The 18,477-nt window shown below is 40.5% G+C and overlaps 1 protein-coding gene across 1 annotated transcript; it reads left to right on the forward strand.

Moving 5' to 3' along the window:
* The first annotated feature begins 1,612 nt into the window (after positions 1–1,612).
* LOC308121036 (uncharacterized protein) lies at positions 1,613–12,837 on the forward strand. The gene is made up of 9 exons (XM_080482060.1): positions 1,613–1,791; positions 2,367–2,559; positions 2,650–2,769; positions 3,746–3,865; positions 5,071–5,152; positions 5,255–5,447; positions 5,712–5,840; positions 6,523–6,658; positions 11,646–12,837. Exons 4-9 carry the CDS (start codon positions 3,861–3,863, stop codon positions 11,794–11,796), a joined length of 696 nt encoding a protein of 231 aa, XP_080338186.1. The 5' UTR covers positions 1,613–1,791; positions 2,367–2,559; positions 2,650–2,769; positions 3,746–3,860; the 3' UTR covers positions 11,797–12,837.
* Positions 12,838–18,477: the final 5,640 nt, after the last annotated feature.

The raw sequence follows: 18,477 nt of genomic DNA on the forward strand, positions 1-18,477 counted from the left end.
GCTGCGGGAGTTTGGTCTTTCCTGTAAGTCAATCAAAGAATGAAAGATTGATGACATTTTCAGATAATTAAAAAAAACGGAGCTTAGCTTTACACAGGTAGTTTGAGAAAGCTCTCTACTCTATTTCTAGTACACACCATACATGGGCTGTTGTGCAAATCTTGTGTATGGTAAATGGTCTTAAATTATACACAACAGTAGTTGCAAAACCTTTTTACATATTACATTACATTCACTCTCTTGCACACATGTTCATTCACTGCTTCAAATCAATGATGATGGCTGCCATGTAAGGTGGTGGCTCATCATTGGGGGACTCCAAGGGTTCCAAGGGAGATCGACACGGAGTAATGGGGGAATGAGCTGCAATCCTTGAGATTGGAAGATGGACCACTCTGCCAGCTGAGCCACAGCCTCCCCAGAATTGTTGTACTTGATAATAAACCATCAAAGAATTATCAAGCACATCTTCAGCTCAAGGCTTTGATTCCATGTAAACATTGTGGATATAGAGCATGCTATCCTCACCAACAATGCTTTCCCATCCATCCATCCATCCATCCATCCATCCATCCATCCATCCATCCATCCATCCATCCATCCATCCATCCATCCATCCATCCATCCATCCATCCATCCATCTATGTTTTTGCCACTATCTGACAAATAAAATATTAATTCTGATTCACTATTTGAGCGATAAAATTGTCCCCACTTTTAGCCATTTAAGCTTTTTTTGCTGTATTTGCCACTTTTGCTATTTTGGCTGTTTTAACCTTTTCAGCCTTTGAAGTGCATTTAACCATTTTACCCCTATTTTGCTATTTTATCATATTTGGTCATTCTAGCTGTTTCAGGCATTTGGGCTTGTTGCCCATAGTTGTATGGGATTTACTCCAGCGCCTTGCTACCCTGATCCTGATCCATCCTCTTTGATTTACTTGTTGTCACCAAGTCTTCCATGATAAACCTTCTTTGATGTTGAATTGAGTTTTGTCTATCCCTATATCTTCATCCAGGGACAGTTCCAGGTCCAGAGAGCCTGTTGTTCACATCACCTTCTCAAGAACAGCTAAAGTCCATCCCCACTGAGAAACTACTGAAAACAACCAGTCCTGCTAAGATGGAAGAAGTCAGGAGAAATTGTGAAAACAGCATACAGTGCATCCACGACACCTTAGCATCTGGGAACCCTGACCTGGGCAAGCAGACCTTGGCCACCAAGATGCAACTAAAGAACCGGGCTTGGATCCATGGTAAACTAGTTTGTGTTCACCTGGAAAAGGTTTGGTTTGCTTTTCCAGATGAGTCCCTCTAACCCAGTGAGGTCTGTCTGCTGCAGGTAACATGCCCCCCATAGTTACAGGGCCCACAGTGATCCACGGTAAGGTCAACTCTCTGGTCAACGTTCAGATCTTCGCCGAAGACCCCAACAATGACCCCATCACTTACTCGCTTCTTTCACCCAGACCTCCGCGTACTTCTGTCAGCAGCGGTGAGACTCATGTTGTTAAAGACAATCTTATCCTTTCTGAACTCATAGCCATTTCAAATATTTTGTTCGTTAACTTTCCAGTAACCAAAATATCTCGGCTCTCATTTATTTTTCAAGGTGATGGCTACCTGACATGGAGGCCCCTCAGGACCCAGCCCACCCAGATCACCATCAGGGTCAGCGACAAATTCACCAGCTCGCTGTTCACCCCCATACTGCGTGTCTGCGACTGCTTAAATGGGGGGACGTGTCAATATGACAGCATTGCCGAAAACCACTTGAAGGGAAAATTCCAGGTAACATAGATGGATTGGGTTGTTTGTCACTTTCTGTTAGTTTCATGCATCGATTCAGGATATATATAACTATATATTAACTATGGATTACAGTTTGCATAAACTAGACTCCATGGGCAATGGGAAGAAGGTTAAGTGTGATGAGACTTCAATCAGAATAAATATTATATATGCTGGACACTAACCACTGCACAGCACCACCATCACACCATACGTACCCTGAGCATGGTGGTGGCAGTATCATTCTGCATGGGCACTACATATCATGACTCAGTCATGTAAAGCTATAGGGTGAAACGAATTTGAAAAACTATAGAAAAAAAACTGAATTATTGTCTCTGCAATGACCCAAAGCACACATATTAAGTATACAAGAAATAAATTATCATTGAAAAATGAATGGCTTTATCAGGTATTTCCACACTTTTCTATGATAAGACCTTTGCAAATTCTACCTAAAAAAAGTGCTACTGTTTAGTAAATGCACTCAGTGTAAACACATGAACATTTTACAAATAAAGTCATCTGTGGTAGTGTTGTGATTTCCATGGATGACTCGGTCCTGTACCTCCCAGGTGGTAGGTTGTCTGTGCCCTGAGGGATTCAGCGGGACGTTTTGTGGGAACACTACCGATGTCTGTCGAGGAAAGCCGTGTTACCAAAGTGTGCAGTGCCAGTTAAAGTCAGAGCCGGGCCGGTTCACCTGTGGCATGTGTCCTAAGAGCACTGTGCCTGAAGGGATGGAGGGATACAAATGTTTTAATCATGGTTGGTAGTACAAGAAAACATATTTGTTTTGATTTAACATCATACCATCAGCTTTGGATGTTCACCTTGCGTCTCTGCATACCCTCTCAGATATGTGCAGCCCCCCTTTCCCGTACCCCTGCCATAAAGACGCAGTATGCCAGATTACCAGACTAAACTTCACCTGCACCTGTAAGCCTGGTTTCACTGGGGATGGAGACAACTGCACAGGTACTGAACACACAACAGTTCTGTTTGGTTGTTAGAAACACAAACTTTCTTCAGCTCCATTCACCTTGCATAACGTGACTTCATGTATGAGTCATTGTATGACTGTCTGAACAGCACAAATACGATTATTGTGAAACAAGATTCAGATTTCTGTTGGTACTGAATCTGATACGTTTTCATTTTCATTATCAACCTCAGTCTGAACACTTGTCAAAAAGCACATCAAAACAGACAGAAAATTCTGAAATAGTGTGCAATGACTTTTATTTATGATTTTGCAAAGATTGCAAAAAAAAACAGCAACTGAATTGCCAGTTGAAGCCGATGGGATTTTGGTGAAAATGGGAGTAAGTACACAAAAAGCACAACAAAAAGTGTGGAAAATGAGAGAATATCATGCTATGAGTTTTGTCAAGGATTTGCCAAACCGTTTTCACAAAGAAAAAAGAATTGCCAGTCAAAGCCGATGGCATTTTACTGAAAAACTTAATGGAGGGGATACTAGTCGTCAGCCAGGGGCAGGCACATACAAAATTATATCAGAAATGTTTTTATTTTCTAGTTATTATTTCTTTATTAGTTGCTGTTTCTATCTCTCTTGATTTATATTTTTTCTAAAAGACACTCATTGTTGTATGCTGCAGTTGCCGAGCAGAATGATAAGCGTCTGTATTTACTCTCAATTTGTGAACGCATTGTGCTGTTATTTCTAAAATATGTAGCCATAGATTACACTTTGATATACTGTCTTTATTATTTTTTTCCCTAAATGAATTAAAGGATTAGAATAATTTGGCAATCATTGATGTTTCAATTATTGATTTCAACATCTTTAATTTGAAATCATCATGAGGCGTATCTCTTCTTTGATTAACTATTGGTTCCTCAAAATGAGTGGAAGTACTTGAACGTGTCTTATATCAGACATGGACTGCTTCATTAGTGAAAACTGTATATATTCTTGTCTTTGTTTCAGACACAGATGAGTGTGCATCTCTCATGGCCTGTGAGAACGCCAAATACGAGTGTAAGAACAAGCCCGGCTCCTTCGAGTGTCTGTGCAGGTATCAAGACCCAGAGGACACTGAAGGATGTGGTATGTACGTCATGATTGATACGATAAGATTCCCAGGTTTTACAGTTGGCAGTTACTTGCGTCAACAGTCTTATTAGCATAATTTTAGGATTGTAGACCTTGATCCAGTATGTTTGAGATCTTGCCCAGTCGACAAGATCGTAATAATCAGTTCATTATCAGCTCACAATCAGATTGTTCAGTCTTTATGGATAAGGATTGGACAGCACTGATTTAAAAGGTAAACACTGTTTCTTAACCCTCGTCCTTTAGAGCTGCTTCTCTGCATGTTTCACAAATGAAACATCAAATGAACCACAACTGACGCAAACATGGAACCTACAAATGCTGCAAAGCTTTCAAAGGCTTGTATTCAGATAAATAAACAAAAACAAGCCAGGCTATGAACCAAATAATTAGTCAGTTTTATTAAATATTTTCTTTCAAACCTTTTGTTACAAGGCCGGGGATTTTTTTTTTTAGGTGGAAAGGAGAAGAAGGCTGATTTGTAGGAGTGACAAATGGGTGATATGAGTGAAATGCAGCTCTGAATGTGTTATCAGGAGAAGTAAATGTGAATATATTTGACATATATCTGCTTTTCAAAATCAAGCATGAATACAGATTTTGCAGAAAAATACTAAAATCTACTGGACATTTCTGAACCATGGATCTTAGTTAAATGTGATGTTGTTTTTTTTAAAGTTTGAATTATTAAAGAAAAGATCAACATCAAATGCAGGTCAGATGAAATCACATTGAAGGAAAAGTCAACATGCAGTCAAAGTCAGTTGAAGTCAAGCTTCAATAAGAAGTTTGAACATTTTAAAGTAAAACATCATAATTGACTATATTTTATCAGCCTAATGTGTTCGAACTGTTCTTCTTTCATGGTAAAAGAGTGAGTGTTCAGGCTCGTACTCTATGTTTTGTTTGTGGCTTTCAATAGACGCACTGAACACCCAAAATGTTGCACATCCCTACTGGATGTGCAACATGTTGTGCAACTCCCATAAGAGTCAGGGGAGGGCATTTGTGCGAGCTAATTGCGCTCCACAGCAAAGTGCAGTGTGTCCCATAATTGTCTTGTTGTGTTTCCTTGCAGGTGACTCTCCTAATCCTCCAGGTAAGAGCCCTCATATGTTCGGCTTCATTAGCTTCATCGCGGCGCGGCTCTTCCTCGGCTGTTACCATGGTAAACACGGTTAGGAAAGGTCATCACGCAGCTGCTGTTCTGTGTTGGCAGGGTATAATGTGTTCAACGTCTCTGTGGGATGGGAGAAGAGGAGCGTCGACGGACTCAAACAGGTATCTCAACAAATGTCAGGTGGCGTACTAATCGGTTACAGTGAAACCGAGTTTGACAGCAAGACCACTCCACTGCTCAGTGACCAATACTTTCTTCCTCAGATGGATGACATTCTCACAAAAGCTTTCAGGAATAAGTTCTACAACATCACGAAGAAAGAGCAAGGACAAGCATCCAGTCCAGGTGTGGAGGAATATCGCATTGGCGTGTCCAGTGATACACCCCACTGGTACATTGCGGACTATCTGGCCAGAGTGAGGAGACACTACGACATCCGGAGGATAGAAATTGATGGTAAAATACTTTTAGTCCTTTTACATTTTCATTAAAAATATAATTGCCTCAAACGTTATTCAGCCATCATTTTGTTCACTCAGCTGCCGTTTGGTACCAGAAGCACAATGAGCATTATTGTGTGTGAGGGGGGGATTTCCTCAGCTGGCCCCCAACCACTTTTATTTGCATCCAAACACTCCAAACATGCAATTTAGCAGGCTTTTCACAAGATCCTAGTTAATTAGACCCACAGTGTTATTAAGACTTCTTCTCTGTCCACAGATCTGGACGAGTGTAAATCCAAGGAGGCGGAGTGTGTCCATCCCGCCCAGTGTGCCAACACGTATGGAGGCTACAGATGTGTTTGCAATGGTACAACTGATGTGGATGAGACACAGTCCTGTGTAATAGGTGAGCATATTCTGTGTACCCTGTGAACTCATTTTATTCAAATTTAGGTCAAAGAAATCAATTGATAAATTGATATTATCACTTCACTAAAACTGTAAATGAAGGATTCTAAAGATGCATTGAGTGAGATCTGTGCAATATCTCCACATTATAACAATATTTATCCATTATCCATTAATGCTTGATTACATTTTACTTTGATGGTGGAATGTGTGTTGGTCTGGAATATTTCAGGTGGATTAACAGAGTTTAAAGAAAAAAATTGTAAAAAAAAAAAACAACAAAAAAAACACTTGTTGTCTTTTTAATAGCTGTAATTTCAAAGAAAATAACTGTAACTGTTAGAGTATCAGTGTGAAATACCACCTATGGTTTCACTCTGAAAGGAGATTAATATCAAAAATGACTAATGTGACTCACATTGTTCTGTCAAATGTATAATGTTTGAAGTGCTGTTTATTCATTTTTATACAGTCTGAACTGTCAAAAAAAGCTCTGCACAAGCTGTCATAGACGTTCACATTACTGTGAGAGAAGAAATCATCAATTATTACCCAATAAAACAAACACAGATTCCCAAACAATTGATGTTCCTCTTAATGGCAGTGTCTTTGTAAAGCTTTCTTGAATTCTTCTGAAAGAGTTTGGTCCTGGCCTCAGTTCGGGTTGTGATCTGTTACAGACCGAGGCAAAGCGGGTGACACAAACAAGGATCTCATTCTGCGTCTCGTTCTTGGCATCGGCATCCCTCTGCTCCTCCTGCTGCTCCTGACAGCTCTGGCCTGCTTCTGCTGCCGCAAGAAGACTGTTACCGGAGAGTGAGTGACCCCTCTTTACCCTTGACACCTGAAAGGGATTATGTTTACGTATAGTTTTTGATGAAACTATGGCCACAGAGAGCATTCCGACGCACAATAATAATGTTAATACAGCCTTGTTTCAATGGTTATGAGGTATACTGACCAAAAATACTCTTTTGGCACAATCCTCCTGAACAGCCATGTTTATTTTCTAAAAGATTTCTTTCATCGATTCCAAGATTGGGCCTCATTTCCTAAATGAAGGCCCATAAAGGACGTTAGCCACAACTTCTTTTTGTAGATTTTCTGTGTTGCACCTAAAATTGTGATTTATTTCATTTTTATTTAAATTTTTTTTGCCAAATTCAGATATATTTCCTGTAAGGCTTCCTCCAGGCAGCTGATCATTCTCATGTAAACTGGGTTTAAAGCAGCCAAAACCCTCATTTAAACACTTCTGTTTGCGTGTGACGTCCCTCATGGTGCTATTCTGAGGCAAAACACACAGCTTAGCACGCTTTATACAGGAAACCATGCCCAAGGTTTTATGTAAGCATGCAGTGACTGGCAACACGTGCAGTGTCATTTGTCGTCTGTTATGAGTCTCACAAAAGCCACGTTAGGATAAAGTCCATAGCTCGAGTGTCCCTTAGCTGGCCAATAAACTCTAATGAATAAATATAAAACACGTTTTTTTTCAACGGGTCAGCAGCTCCTGTGGGCCAAGTGAGACAGGGTTCATTGCAGGCCATCACAAAATATACTGCCGCAATCAGAGAAGACACACACACACACACACACACACACACACACACACACACACACACACACACACACACACACACACACACACACACACACACACTTGGACACGAGCACTGTGTATTTCAAGGTACAGTAGTCAAGTAGGTCTGCCTGGAGACAGTCCTCTTACAAGCAACCTGAAGGCTTTAAATCCTGTCGGCTGTTCTGCTGCTGCAGCACTGTCTTCCCTCCTATTTAACTTCTCAGTTGGAGGACGGGCTGCCCACTCTCTTACTATATTAAACAAAAACACTTCCTACTAACTGTTCTGAAGTTATGAAACCGCACTTGGGTAACACCAAGACAAAAGTTGAGCATACAATAAGGCGATAAAGAGGAGAACACATCTATCAGTGGAAGAAATAGTTGAAGAATTGTTTAGTTTTTGGCACTAAAATGACATCAAGATGCACTCTGATACAATATTGGAGTCAAACATAGGGTCTGCGGGCCAATTCAGATTTGCTGGAGGGTTCAGTCAGGCTGGCAGGATGACAAAGTGTAAAAATCTAATGAAGAAAATCTAACTTTAAACCTTTCAAACAGGAACAAGTTGAGCTATTTGTTGTATTTTTAGTTGCAGTAAGAATGCATATAAATAAGAATATAATAATGAATTGAATATAATGAAATAAAACCATCCAGTGCTATATGTTGAGATAATTTAATCTCAGATGTTTTGGGCCAAACATATTAACTTCTGTTCAGAGTTCAGAAGCAGAACATCATAGCTCACCCACGTTTTTAGGTCGCGTTTGGCAAGTTAATCAGTATAATCTGGTTTCATAGATAAATAGATTTGTGTGTCGTCTGCATAGCAATTGAGTCTTTCCTGATAATATTCCCTTCAAGAAGCATGTATAATGTGAAAAGTATAGGTCCTAACACAGAACCCTGTGGAACTCCAGGTTTAACTTTAGTCTGTGCTGAAGAGTCATCATTAACATTAATTGATATAATTGAACCAATTTCGTGCTGTACTTTGAACCCCGATGATATGTCCCAGTCTCTGTAGTAGGATGTTATGATCAATATTATCAAGTGCAGCACTGAGATCTAATATCAGAGACGAATCTTCATCTGAGGCCACAATCTTTTATCGTTGCTCTATTTTCTTTCACTTTGTAAACGATCATTTCCTGTATTGCATTCTCCTCCTCATTTATGTCAACCAAATTCAGATTTGTTTGCTGTATTTCTCCAATACGTTTGATAGTTTCTTCCACCAGAAGGCCCAGCTCAACGCTATCACATTTCATGTTGTGCTTGTGAAGGCTAAGGGCTCCATCAACTCAATTCAATACATCCGTTTCCCCATGATGTTATTGATGGTGTTATTCTTCCAAAACGTGGGACAACAAGGGAGTCCACACAGGCAATGTTCATTAAAACCAAACAAACAGAAGACAACAAAGGAGTGTGGATGAAGAGGAATCATCTGAGGAAGCTTTCATGTAGCTGTTAAACTACATTTGTAGTTTCCAAGTTGACAAATTCAGACTTTAAGACAGTGAGAGACTGTAAACAGACAGCAGTTGCTGGAGTACATTTTCTTTAGCTCAACAACACAGAATGAAAAGTACGAAGAGAGTTAGCTCCACATAATCGCGCATTAGAAAACATCAGATCACTTTAGGGTTTTAATGCACAGCTGATTGTTTGGCGCTGGATGAAAATCCACTTGAAAGAACATCTCATGTTTAGATGCATGTGTGCAGGAGGAGCATTGCGGAGAATCTGCTCATGACCTCGTGACGTGCGTGTTTCCTCAGCCCCGGCGTGTGTGTGTGTGTGTGTGTGTGTGTGTGTGTGTGGGGGGGGGGGGGGGGGGGGGGGGGTGCAGATGTATGGCATCTGGACCAGGTGTTAGGGGGGCAGAGAGACACATAATCCCCCTGATGTCTGGCCTCCTTTTTCTGTTAACAGTCAAATAAACCTTATAGATATAATGAAGGGGGGTTGGCGCAGGCATTGTGGGATTATGTTGTTAGATTAGAGTGAATAGGCAAAGGCCCGGCAAGTTGTTGTGCTGTTGCCTTTCTACGAGCCATATGGGAGAGAACGTTACTCGAATGACATTATAAGATAAGATAAGATATAAGATATAAGATATAAGATAAGATATCCCTTTATTTATCTCGCATGTGGAGAAATTTGCATTGGTACAGCAGGATAGTACAGAGAAAGAAGCACCCATAGCAGGAACTAAAAAAAGCAGATAAAAATACAATATAACAGAAGAATATGCACACGGTGCCTATAAGTGTGGACATGTACAGAGTATGGTGTTGGATGTATTGCACAAAAAGCGGATAAAAGCAGATAAAAATACAATATGATAAAAGAATACGCACACGGTGCCTATAAGTGTGGACATGTACAGAATATGGGGATGGGTGTATTTTACATAGTAAATACGTTCTTATAAATTATTATTGTTATATGATATAATGTTCCAGATGTATGTGATATGATGGACTGGCTATACACTGTTTACAGTTTTCCCATTGGGCAAAAATCCAATATCAGCATAGTTCAGTTTTCAAATAAGCAGCATCATGAAAATGATTGTGAGGAAGAAGAAAGAACCAAAAAAACAAAGACTCAGAAGAGGTTTGTGCAGGCAATGGGCAACTTTACAAAGAATCACTTGGCCAGATATGTGGGTTTTTATTTTGTTTTTGGGCTCTTATTCACAGAGTGAATCATGGCACAGCAGGTTGCACAGTCTGTACTTCATTATCAGTGGGGAGGATATACATATTTGCACAGAGAACAAACGTAATGATATACAATCCAAAACATCTTAACTGCAAATCAGACAACAGCCAGCCCGGAGAAGAATTGAGGATGTTGTGTTTCATGTTTTTAATCAGCTTTAGTCCCAGATTTTCATGTCTTTCAACACTTTGAATATCTGGGCCGCAGCCTGCATGAATATGCATGAGTCACTGAGCGTTTGACAACAACTGCTGCCCATCCAAACATTTCCATAAATTTGCCTCATAAATGATTGTGTGCTGTACAGAGAAGAGGAAGAAACCTTAACTAGAGCCAGTGTTTACCTGTAAACATTTCAAACTGTATAACCTGTTTCTAAGCAGAGGCAAATGTTACTATACTACACTAATTACTGTTACAAATGCCAAATTGTTGGCTAATATTGGGATACTGATCTGTTTAAAGAAAAGATGGGTTAAGAGAAGGTCAAGAAAATACTATTTACCATCAATAAGAGGTTTGTGTGTGTGTGTGATTGCACATATGTTTGAAATGTCAAATGCCTGGAATGAATCAATAAAAAAAAAAAAAAAAAAAAAAATTACTTGCCAGAATCACTTATCTCACATGTGATTAGTAATGTTAATAACTACAAGTGAGTTAAAACTAAACGAGATGAAGGTATTTTAAACCTTACATGTTTTTCTTATACGTTTGTATTACATCAGGATGTCAATCATTTTCAAAAATTTCTGTCTGCATTGAAATGCATTTAGATACTTTCATATTATCCATCTAACTGACTATCTGATGAACTAATCAACAATTGGAGTATCTCTTTGACTATCTCACAATTTGACTATCTATCTAAATAATTGAAATACTTCCATGTGAAGCCGGAGACTTCCTTCCAGTTCACAGGATGACATATCTATAAAGAAAATAAAGCTCAATTTTCCCATTGAATTAGCTGCACTTTTCTCTGTTTTAGTTGGAGTAATAGATAAAAGTCATAACTGGGACTGTAAAACTCAGTTACCCAAGAGTTAGAAATGTAGCTTAAGCCTCAAAGATGCTCTGTGAGGGAAAAACACATGGATGATAAAGACTGCAAACTACCTAGTATTTACTCAAAGGAGCATTGTTCAAATTGTCTTCACGCTGAGAATGCAAGGCTTTAATTTTAGTATCAACCTGTTAAACACATTTTCACATTTTGAAAAGGTTTTTTTCCTCAAAATGTTTTGCCGCTTTGCACTACAATGAAAGAGAGCTTTGGGGTTGTCCAAAGTGTGTATTCTACGGGTGAATATGCTCCCCTTTGACTGCCCAGAGTTTGACACTCATGTCTTATGTAAAGAGAAAGTGCTGAATATTGATGTACATTCATAAATACGAGGACAAGGAGAGGTCTGCGTCTTACTGCTGAGATTTCGTATCATACTCCTGCATGCTAATTCGACTCCGTGTTGTCTTCCAGCCTTCCACACTTGGTGCCGGATTACATCCTGGAGCCGAACAACCCTCCTCCGTTCAACTACTCCGACCCGGCGCTGCAGTACATAACCCACGTCAGCCCTCGGATCATAGACAACATCACGCCGAGGAATCCCAGACACTGCCTCAGATAGCACGTCGCCCGATCCGGCGGCACAGAAATCGAAATCAGTATTGTGCAAATTACAGAAAAGTTACAACGGACTGAAAATGAACATAACATAGATACTTTGGAAAGTAACTCCTGTGTTACTTTTGATTTTCTGTGTGGCTGGTTTTATTGTGGACATATTGCTGTGGCACATTAGCTGAGTTACTATAATAACTGAGTCGCATCACTTTGAAAAGGTGTTGTGAAGTATTCTGCTTTAGATCATGCAGTAAATGCCAAATTTGAATGTTTACAATTTGCACAGATCAATCCAAAGAGGCTCAAATGAAGGGTAGGTAACACTATTTGGTTCGTAATTGTCTGTAGTTGATTGAGGTGGATGCACTTTTTGGCAGGTTGCCTTCTGAGAGTTGAGTGATTTGCATCTTCTGCTGGTTTTAATACGAACACCTGCCGAAAAACACAACTCCTGGCCTCATGCAAATTCACACACTTTGGAATCAAATTGTATTACACACACTTCATTTCGGTTAGGTGCCTGTGTTTATCACAGCAAACGTCATTCATCTAAAGCTCCCAGCTGAATGAAGCAGGACATGCAAATCTCGGCAACCCCAAAGGGCCAAAAATTATATTTCCTCAACTACAAACACTTAGGAGTCAGATGGGGATGTGTAGATGCTATGTTGGCCTGTTTGAGTGCTCCTGTTCTGCATCCCTCAGCAGGAAATTGTCATAACACCGCCTCCTGAAAGAAACAGAATGAGGCAACAAAACAGCTGAGACGATCCACCATCACTCAGACAGAAATGGAAGCTTGAGTTCATTACAGTTTTTAATGCGTCGCAGCAATTGTGAAAATGAGTTATTGCTAATGGTAAACAGGAGTTTAGTAAATTGTCACCATTTGCACCACAGGCTTAGACGATAATGGTAGAGACAGCAGCTCTGCAACGGTTTTTATGTACAATTTTAATGTGTAACAAGCTCACACAGACTTCAGTAATTGTAATGCCATTATTCATTTTTGCACGAATAATCAGTTCCCAGTAACATTGCTGCCAAAAACCGCGGCACATCAGTGTCATACGACTTTATTCACAACACTGATCACAATGCTCGCACTTTTGGAGTCTCTGTCCATGCGGTGAAACCTCGAGATAAATGGCTCTTATTTATATTGTGAGAAACAAGCAATTGAACCTGAGAGATTTCTAAAGTCAGTTAATTCTCGTCCTCCTTGCCGAGTGATGGAAGCAGCCGAGCTGGAAGTGGAGACGGGACGACAGTTTACAGTCTGACCCAGCAGAACTCCACGATGTGGATGAAAAGTAAACCACTGCAGAGCACTACGGCTTCCAGCTGATACCAGGCCAACAGGGCTCTTTAATAGCAACATTAGCATTTTTCCAGACTACCTGACGTCCTGTTTTCTGCCCTCTGATCGCAGCCCGAGTCGCTGCGCACTAATGTACCCACGTCAGGAAAATTGCCATCATTCATCTCCACCAAATCATTCAATTTAGGTGGGAGTTAATATCCTGCAAACACGTCAATCCATATAAGGTGGGTGTCCCTGTTTTCAAAAAGCCCTTTTCTACTTTGGAAATTACCCTCTGAATTATCGTTCACGGCTGGATGGCGTCCCAGTTAATTTAACAAAGCAGAGTAATTCAGTGTGCGAAGCTGGCCTGCCTCCGAGAGTACACAGCAAGTGTAAATATGATGTGAATCATTTGAAATGCTGCTCGTACAGCACTGTGGCGTCGTGGCAGTACTGTGAAAGCACACGAGAGGATGAAGCGACTCTCAGAGATGAAACAAACATCTCTTTAATAATCTGTAGATGAAGTGTGTGAGAACTGAAGCTGGCAGAGAAGACAAGCCAAGATTTTTCAAATCAGAGATTTGTACTGTTAATCAAATTTCGATAAACCAAGTGGTGCCAGTGACAAAGCAAACTGATGCCAGAATCCGATCTACCATCAATAAACAGCTAACATTCCCCTTTTATTGGGTCAAAGTCATGAAAACAGTGAAAGAGTCACTTGCATTATTCGAGAGAATTTTGAATTACTGATCCAAATGTATTTTTAATGTTGCTGTTGGGTTAGAATCCTGTAATTTTGACTACATTCTGACTTGGTAAGATGTTTTCAGTACATTTAACACTAAGGAAGCTACTAAATGATCTAAAATGAGCTCATTGAGATGTGAACTGAGAGCAAAGACAAATTAAATGACCACACAGCATTAAAATGACTAGGAATCATTAAGAGATACAAAATGACACACAAAAATGTGCTTTTAAGTGGCAGTAAACTGTAAAACTAATAACAAATGACCACAAATAGATGCAAAATGACCTCAAGGATCTACTCAATGAGTGCAAAATCCCTATATAACCAGAGGGAGACACCAAATGACCACAAAGACACACTGAATGGCCAAAAGAAGATGCTGATTGACAACAGACAAAAAACAGACAAAAAACCCAATAAATGATCATCAAATCACACCAAATCACCACAAACCGATGTGAGAAGATTCTAGAAAGCAGTACAAGGCACAAATATTACAAAATTACCATCAAGCCACAAAAAAAGACCAGAGCTAGACATTAGAGCACTAAATAAGAAACTAAACAACCACAAAGAGACTCTTTACTACATAGAGACCCAATAAATTGACATAAAGACATACAAGTCATCACAAAAAATGCAAAATTGATACTAAATGAAATCAGACAGACAAAAATACATTCAAACACAAATTTAATTAATGTAGACATATTATATGGTGACAGAATACACATACAAAATAATTCAAAATAACCCACAAAGACAGCACAAAGTACTTTTATCACTTTAAAAGAAGAAAAAAAACATACCAGGAAAACATAAATAAAAACAATAGGACACTGATGCTTTTCCGTGACCAGAAACAATTAAAATGCCTATGTTGACTTGAAGAAGGAAAAATGTATAACTAAACTCCCATTGTATGGTCTCATTCAAACTACAAAATCTGTGCAAAATAATCCCTTATCAAGGTTGTCTGATTAATGCATGAAAGTAAAAAGATGCAGTCAAATGCTACATCATCAAAAGCCTGAGTGGAATGTGGAAAAAAAACTGAAAATAGGCTGGACTCAATCTGATTACTTTGATTCCTTTCACACGGTTTCTGATTGTTTTTCCAGCTCCATGCAATTATCTGTCCTACCAGCAGATGTCAGAGCTGAGCACACAAGGCCGATCAATCACATTAGTTTATGAGCAAGGTTTAGGCAGAAAGTCTGCACTGTCACACTCTCTCTCTCTCACACACACACACACACACACACACACACACACACACACACACACACACACACACACACACACACACACACACACACACACACACACACACACACACACACACACACACACACACACACACACACAGGCAGACAACTAGACACCTGCTCTGCAGCCTTCATCTGGAAGTGGCCACAGCATGCAGTGCAGATCCCCCACCCTGCAGAATGAGCTCATCTGAGAGAGGCACGGTCGGAGCGAGGCGGCAGTCCTGCAGGTCCCTGCCACTGCAGAGACAGACTTGGCCCCACGCTCCAACCTGGGGTCAAGAACGGGTAGGGTGGGGGTTTTGTAAGGGAGCCGCTGAAGCAGCCTCTGTCTCGTCTTTATTGCTGTTAAACTAAGGACTCGTGTGCACAAAACACCTCTACATAACCTCTGCAGTGCTCCTTCTCGATTTCTCCGGTATCACTTTCTCCAGAGTTGATTGAGAGAGTAAAGCGGGATTACACTGCAACAGAGGGTTAGCAGGGGGAAACTCATGAAAAGATTTTTTTTTTTTTATATATATATATATCCACACAACAAGTACAGCTCCTGACACCTGCCGTAGACAAAAGGCAGAGCGAACAGTGAAAAACAAGCCGGTGAGGGTGAGGTTCACCTTGGCGAGGGGAGGAGGGGGGCGGACTTTGTAGTGCCACACTTCTGGAAGGTTCCAAGTTGCACTGTTTCATGTGCTGCTGAAGGCTGCAGTGTTTGAACTCCAGCTCCAACGCCGACTGCAGCAGACAACCTGGAGGCAAGCCAACGAGGGAAAGAGGGTGGGTGGAAGAAGGACAGAGACAGAGAGAGTCGAGGAGGGATGGGGGGGGGGGGGGGGGGGGGAGTCATTGGGACAGGATTCTATCTGACAGCCAGTAAATGTTTTTAGTCCCTCGGATCCTTTCAAATAAAGCAACTGACATGTGCAGGTTGATGATGTTAGTGCCAGGCCTGATAAACAGAAACACTTTACGAGCCGAGATGGGAGGGTAGAAAACTAAGAGCATGCTTAACACTATATCCATTTCATCACAACATGATTGAAATAGGCAGGGAATAGCGGGCCGACTAAATCCTCTTATCCGATTTAAAGCCATTAATCATTTCTGCCTCATGATGTAATTTTGGAAAACAAGTCTTTTCTCAGTAACAGGTACGCCAGAATGCCCCGTGGGATTGGCGAGACTGTTGTTGGACCTTACACTGCTAATGCCCTTATCGCATGGCCGTAAAAGCATTCGCACTGACTACAAGCCGTCCGTTTCACCCACCAACTGGGGCCACAAGTAGTAACACTCGTCATCAGGAATTCCTCTCAGAGACTGACTCGCTGGCACTCCTGGTAGTTAAAGACCCAATCAAATTAAAAATACAACTACCACATTTTCATCTTGGAGAGATTCTTTTTTTTTTTTTTCTTCATTCTGCCCCAAATAGTTGTTCAAAAGATTATTGTTGAAGTATTCCGACATCAAATGGACATCACCATCATGAGGTTAAGTTCAGATTGTGGACATTAAACTTTGTGAAGTTTCATTTTTTCTGAATAGAACATTTAATGGAGTGTGTCAGGTTCATTATTGATTTTCTATTTCCTGCTGACTGGCATAAATATGCAGAAGACGCCAGCCCAAGCTGTCATGTTTGGAGCTGTGATAAAGATTAAGAAAGTCCTTTCTTTTACCACTTTACCCTCACACATTAGGTTTTTATTCTAAAGCATCTGTATAGGTTCATGCCAACTGTGGTTTTACTTGGTATCAGAACAGAAAGAAGAGCCATGGTATTTTAAACCAAGACCAAAATCCGACTGAAAACCTGTGGAGGAAGCAGAAACTTGGCTCTAAATGAAGTTTCCTATGAACCGCAAAAGGAGTAGAAGAATGTCAGAAACTGCAAGAAGCTTCCTGATGGATACAAGACACAGTTTGAGGCTGTCGTTGCCTCCAAAAATTCTGCAACCAATTATATCTGACGTCTGTAATTGAATCAGTATATTCTGAGCAACTTTAACGGAACATTAGATGTTCTAATTATAGAAATGTGGATTATCTGCATTGATTTGTGAAAATACTCTGTACTTCTGTACTTAAAGTATCAAAAGTATCAACAATTCCTACTGACACAACACTGAAATGTTTTTGTACGTCATAAAAAATGCACAATCACCATCCTTTCTCTATTGAGCTGACCATGAATGAATAGAAGCAGATCATGTCGACTAATCTTAAACATACACAAGCATGGAGATGTTCAAACACATGCCTCGGATAGAACAGGTGCGGGCTGATATGTACACATTTCCACAATGCAAAGGTCTTTTTCTTCACTGTGGCTTTGACTTCCACAAACAAGCACAATTCTCCGCTGTGAAAGGTGATCTCCTCACCTGGCAGGGAACCAGCAGGTGCATTACAAATCCTCATTCATTTATAATGCGGCTCGCGTCTTTCAGTTACACAGGTAAACATCTTCTCATATTTGTCACCGGGCCCGCTTTATATCCCTCAAAGTCCCAGCATGCCACTTAGGCACACAAATTAGCCTTTTTTTTTTCTTTTTTTTTTTGCTCGAAAGCTACTTTATTTTAGAACATGATTGTGCAATACCACCACACACTGTATCTCACGTGCTGCGTGCCAACCCGCCCCCATTGCCAAAAATTGAACTGACCCACATGGTAAGGTTTTTCTCTGGAGCGACGGCGACTTGCTATCAGCGGGAGCTATGTGATGGGCCTGAGGGAGGTGACATTAATGAAGATGGAGGGCTGTGTCGCAGCTGAACTGAAGTGACCTTTGACCCTCTGCTATTGAGAAATGAAAGCTGAGGTGCCATAAAACAAAAAAATGTTGTGGGTTGGGCAGTGTTTGATAAGGAGGTATTATGGGAAACTGTTACATATTCACAGAGCTGATAAGAAGGAGGGGGACACAATAGCAGTGCTGCAAAGCCAACAATGTAACATGCTGTATTGAATGCCTCGCATGCCTTCCATGGCTTAACTGGATGGTAGACATCATGAATATTGGTTTCAGGTTTTATAGACCATTAAATAATGTCTCCCTGTTCTTAATAACCCCCAGTCTGAATTCACCTTTGCCCTCGAGCAGGTCCTCAGAGTACTGAATCATTGAAAAGCATGCATCATCAACCAACCGGAGAGCTCATTCTGGATGTTGGAAGGTTTCAAACAAAAACTCATTCTGATTTTGAAATGTTTATGACCCAACAGTGAGCAATTATATGAAGGTTTGATTCCCCAGGTATCGAGCTTTACGTGAGTGGTTTTGTGTGTGTGTGTGTGTGTGTGTGTGTGTGCGAGTGTGGGTGTGTGTTGGATAGGTTCCCTGACA

Source organism: Lipophrys pholis (assembly GCF_963383615.2).
Source record: "Lipophrys pholis genome assembly, chromosome: 15".
Taxonomy (NCBI): domain Eukaryota; kingdom Metazoa; phylum Chordata; class Actinopteri; order Blenniiformes; family Blenniidae; genus Lipophrys; species Lipophrys pholis.

Coding starts and splice junctions, on each gene's coding strand:
- LOC308121036 (XM_080482060.1), top strand. Junction 5,153..5,254: donor GCGTCGACGGACTCAAACAG/GTATCTCAACAA, acceptor TTTCTTCCTCAG/ATGGATGACATTCTCACAAA. Junction 5,448..5,711: donor CCGGAGGATAGAAATTGATG/GTAAAATACTTT, acceptor CTCTGTCCACAG/ATCTGGACGAGTGTAAATCC.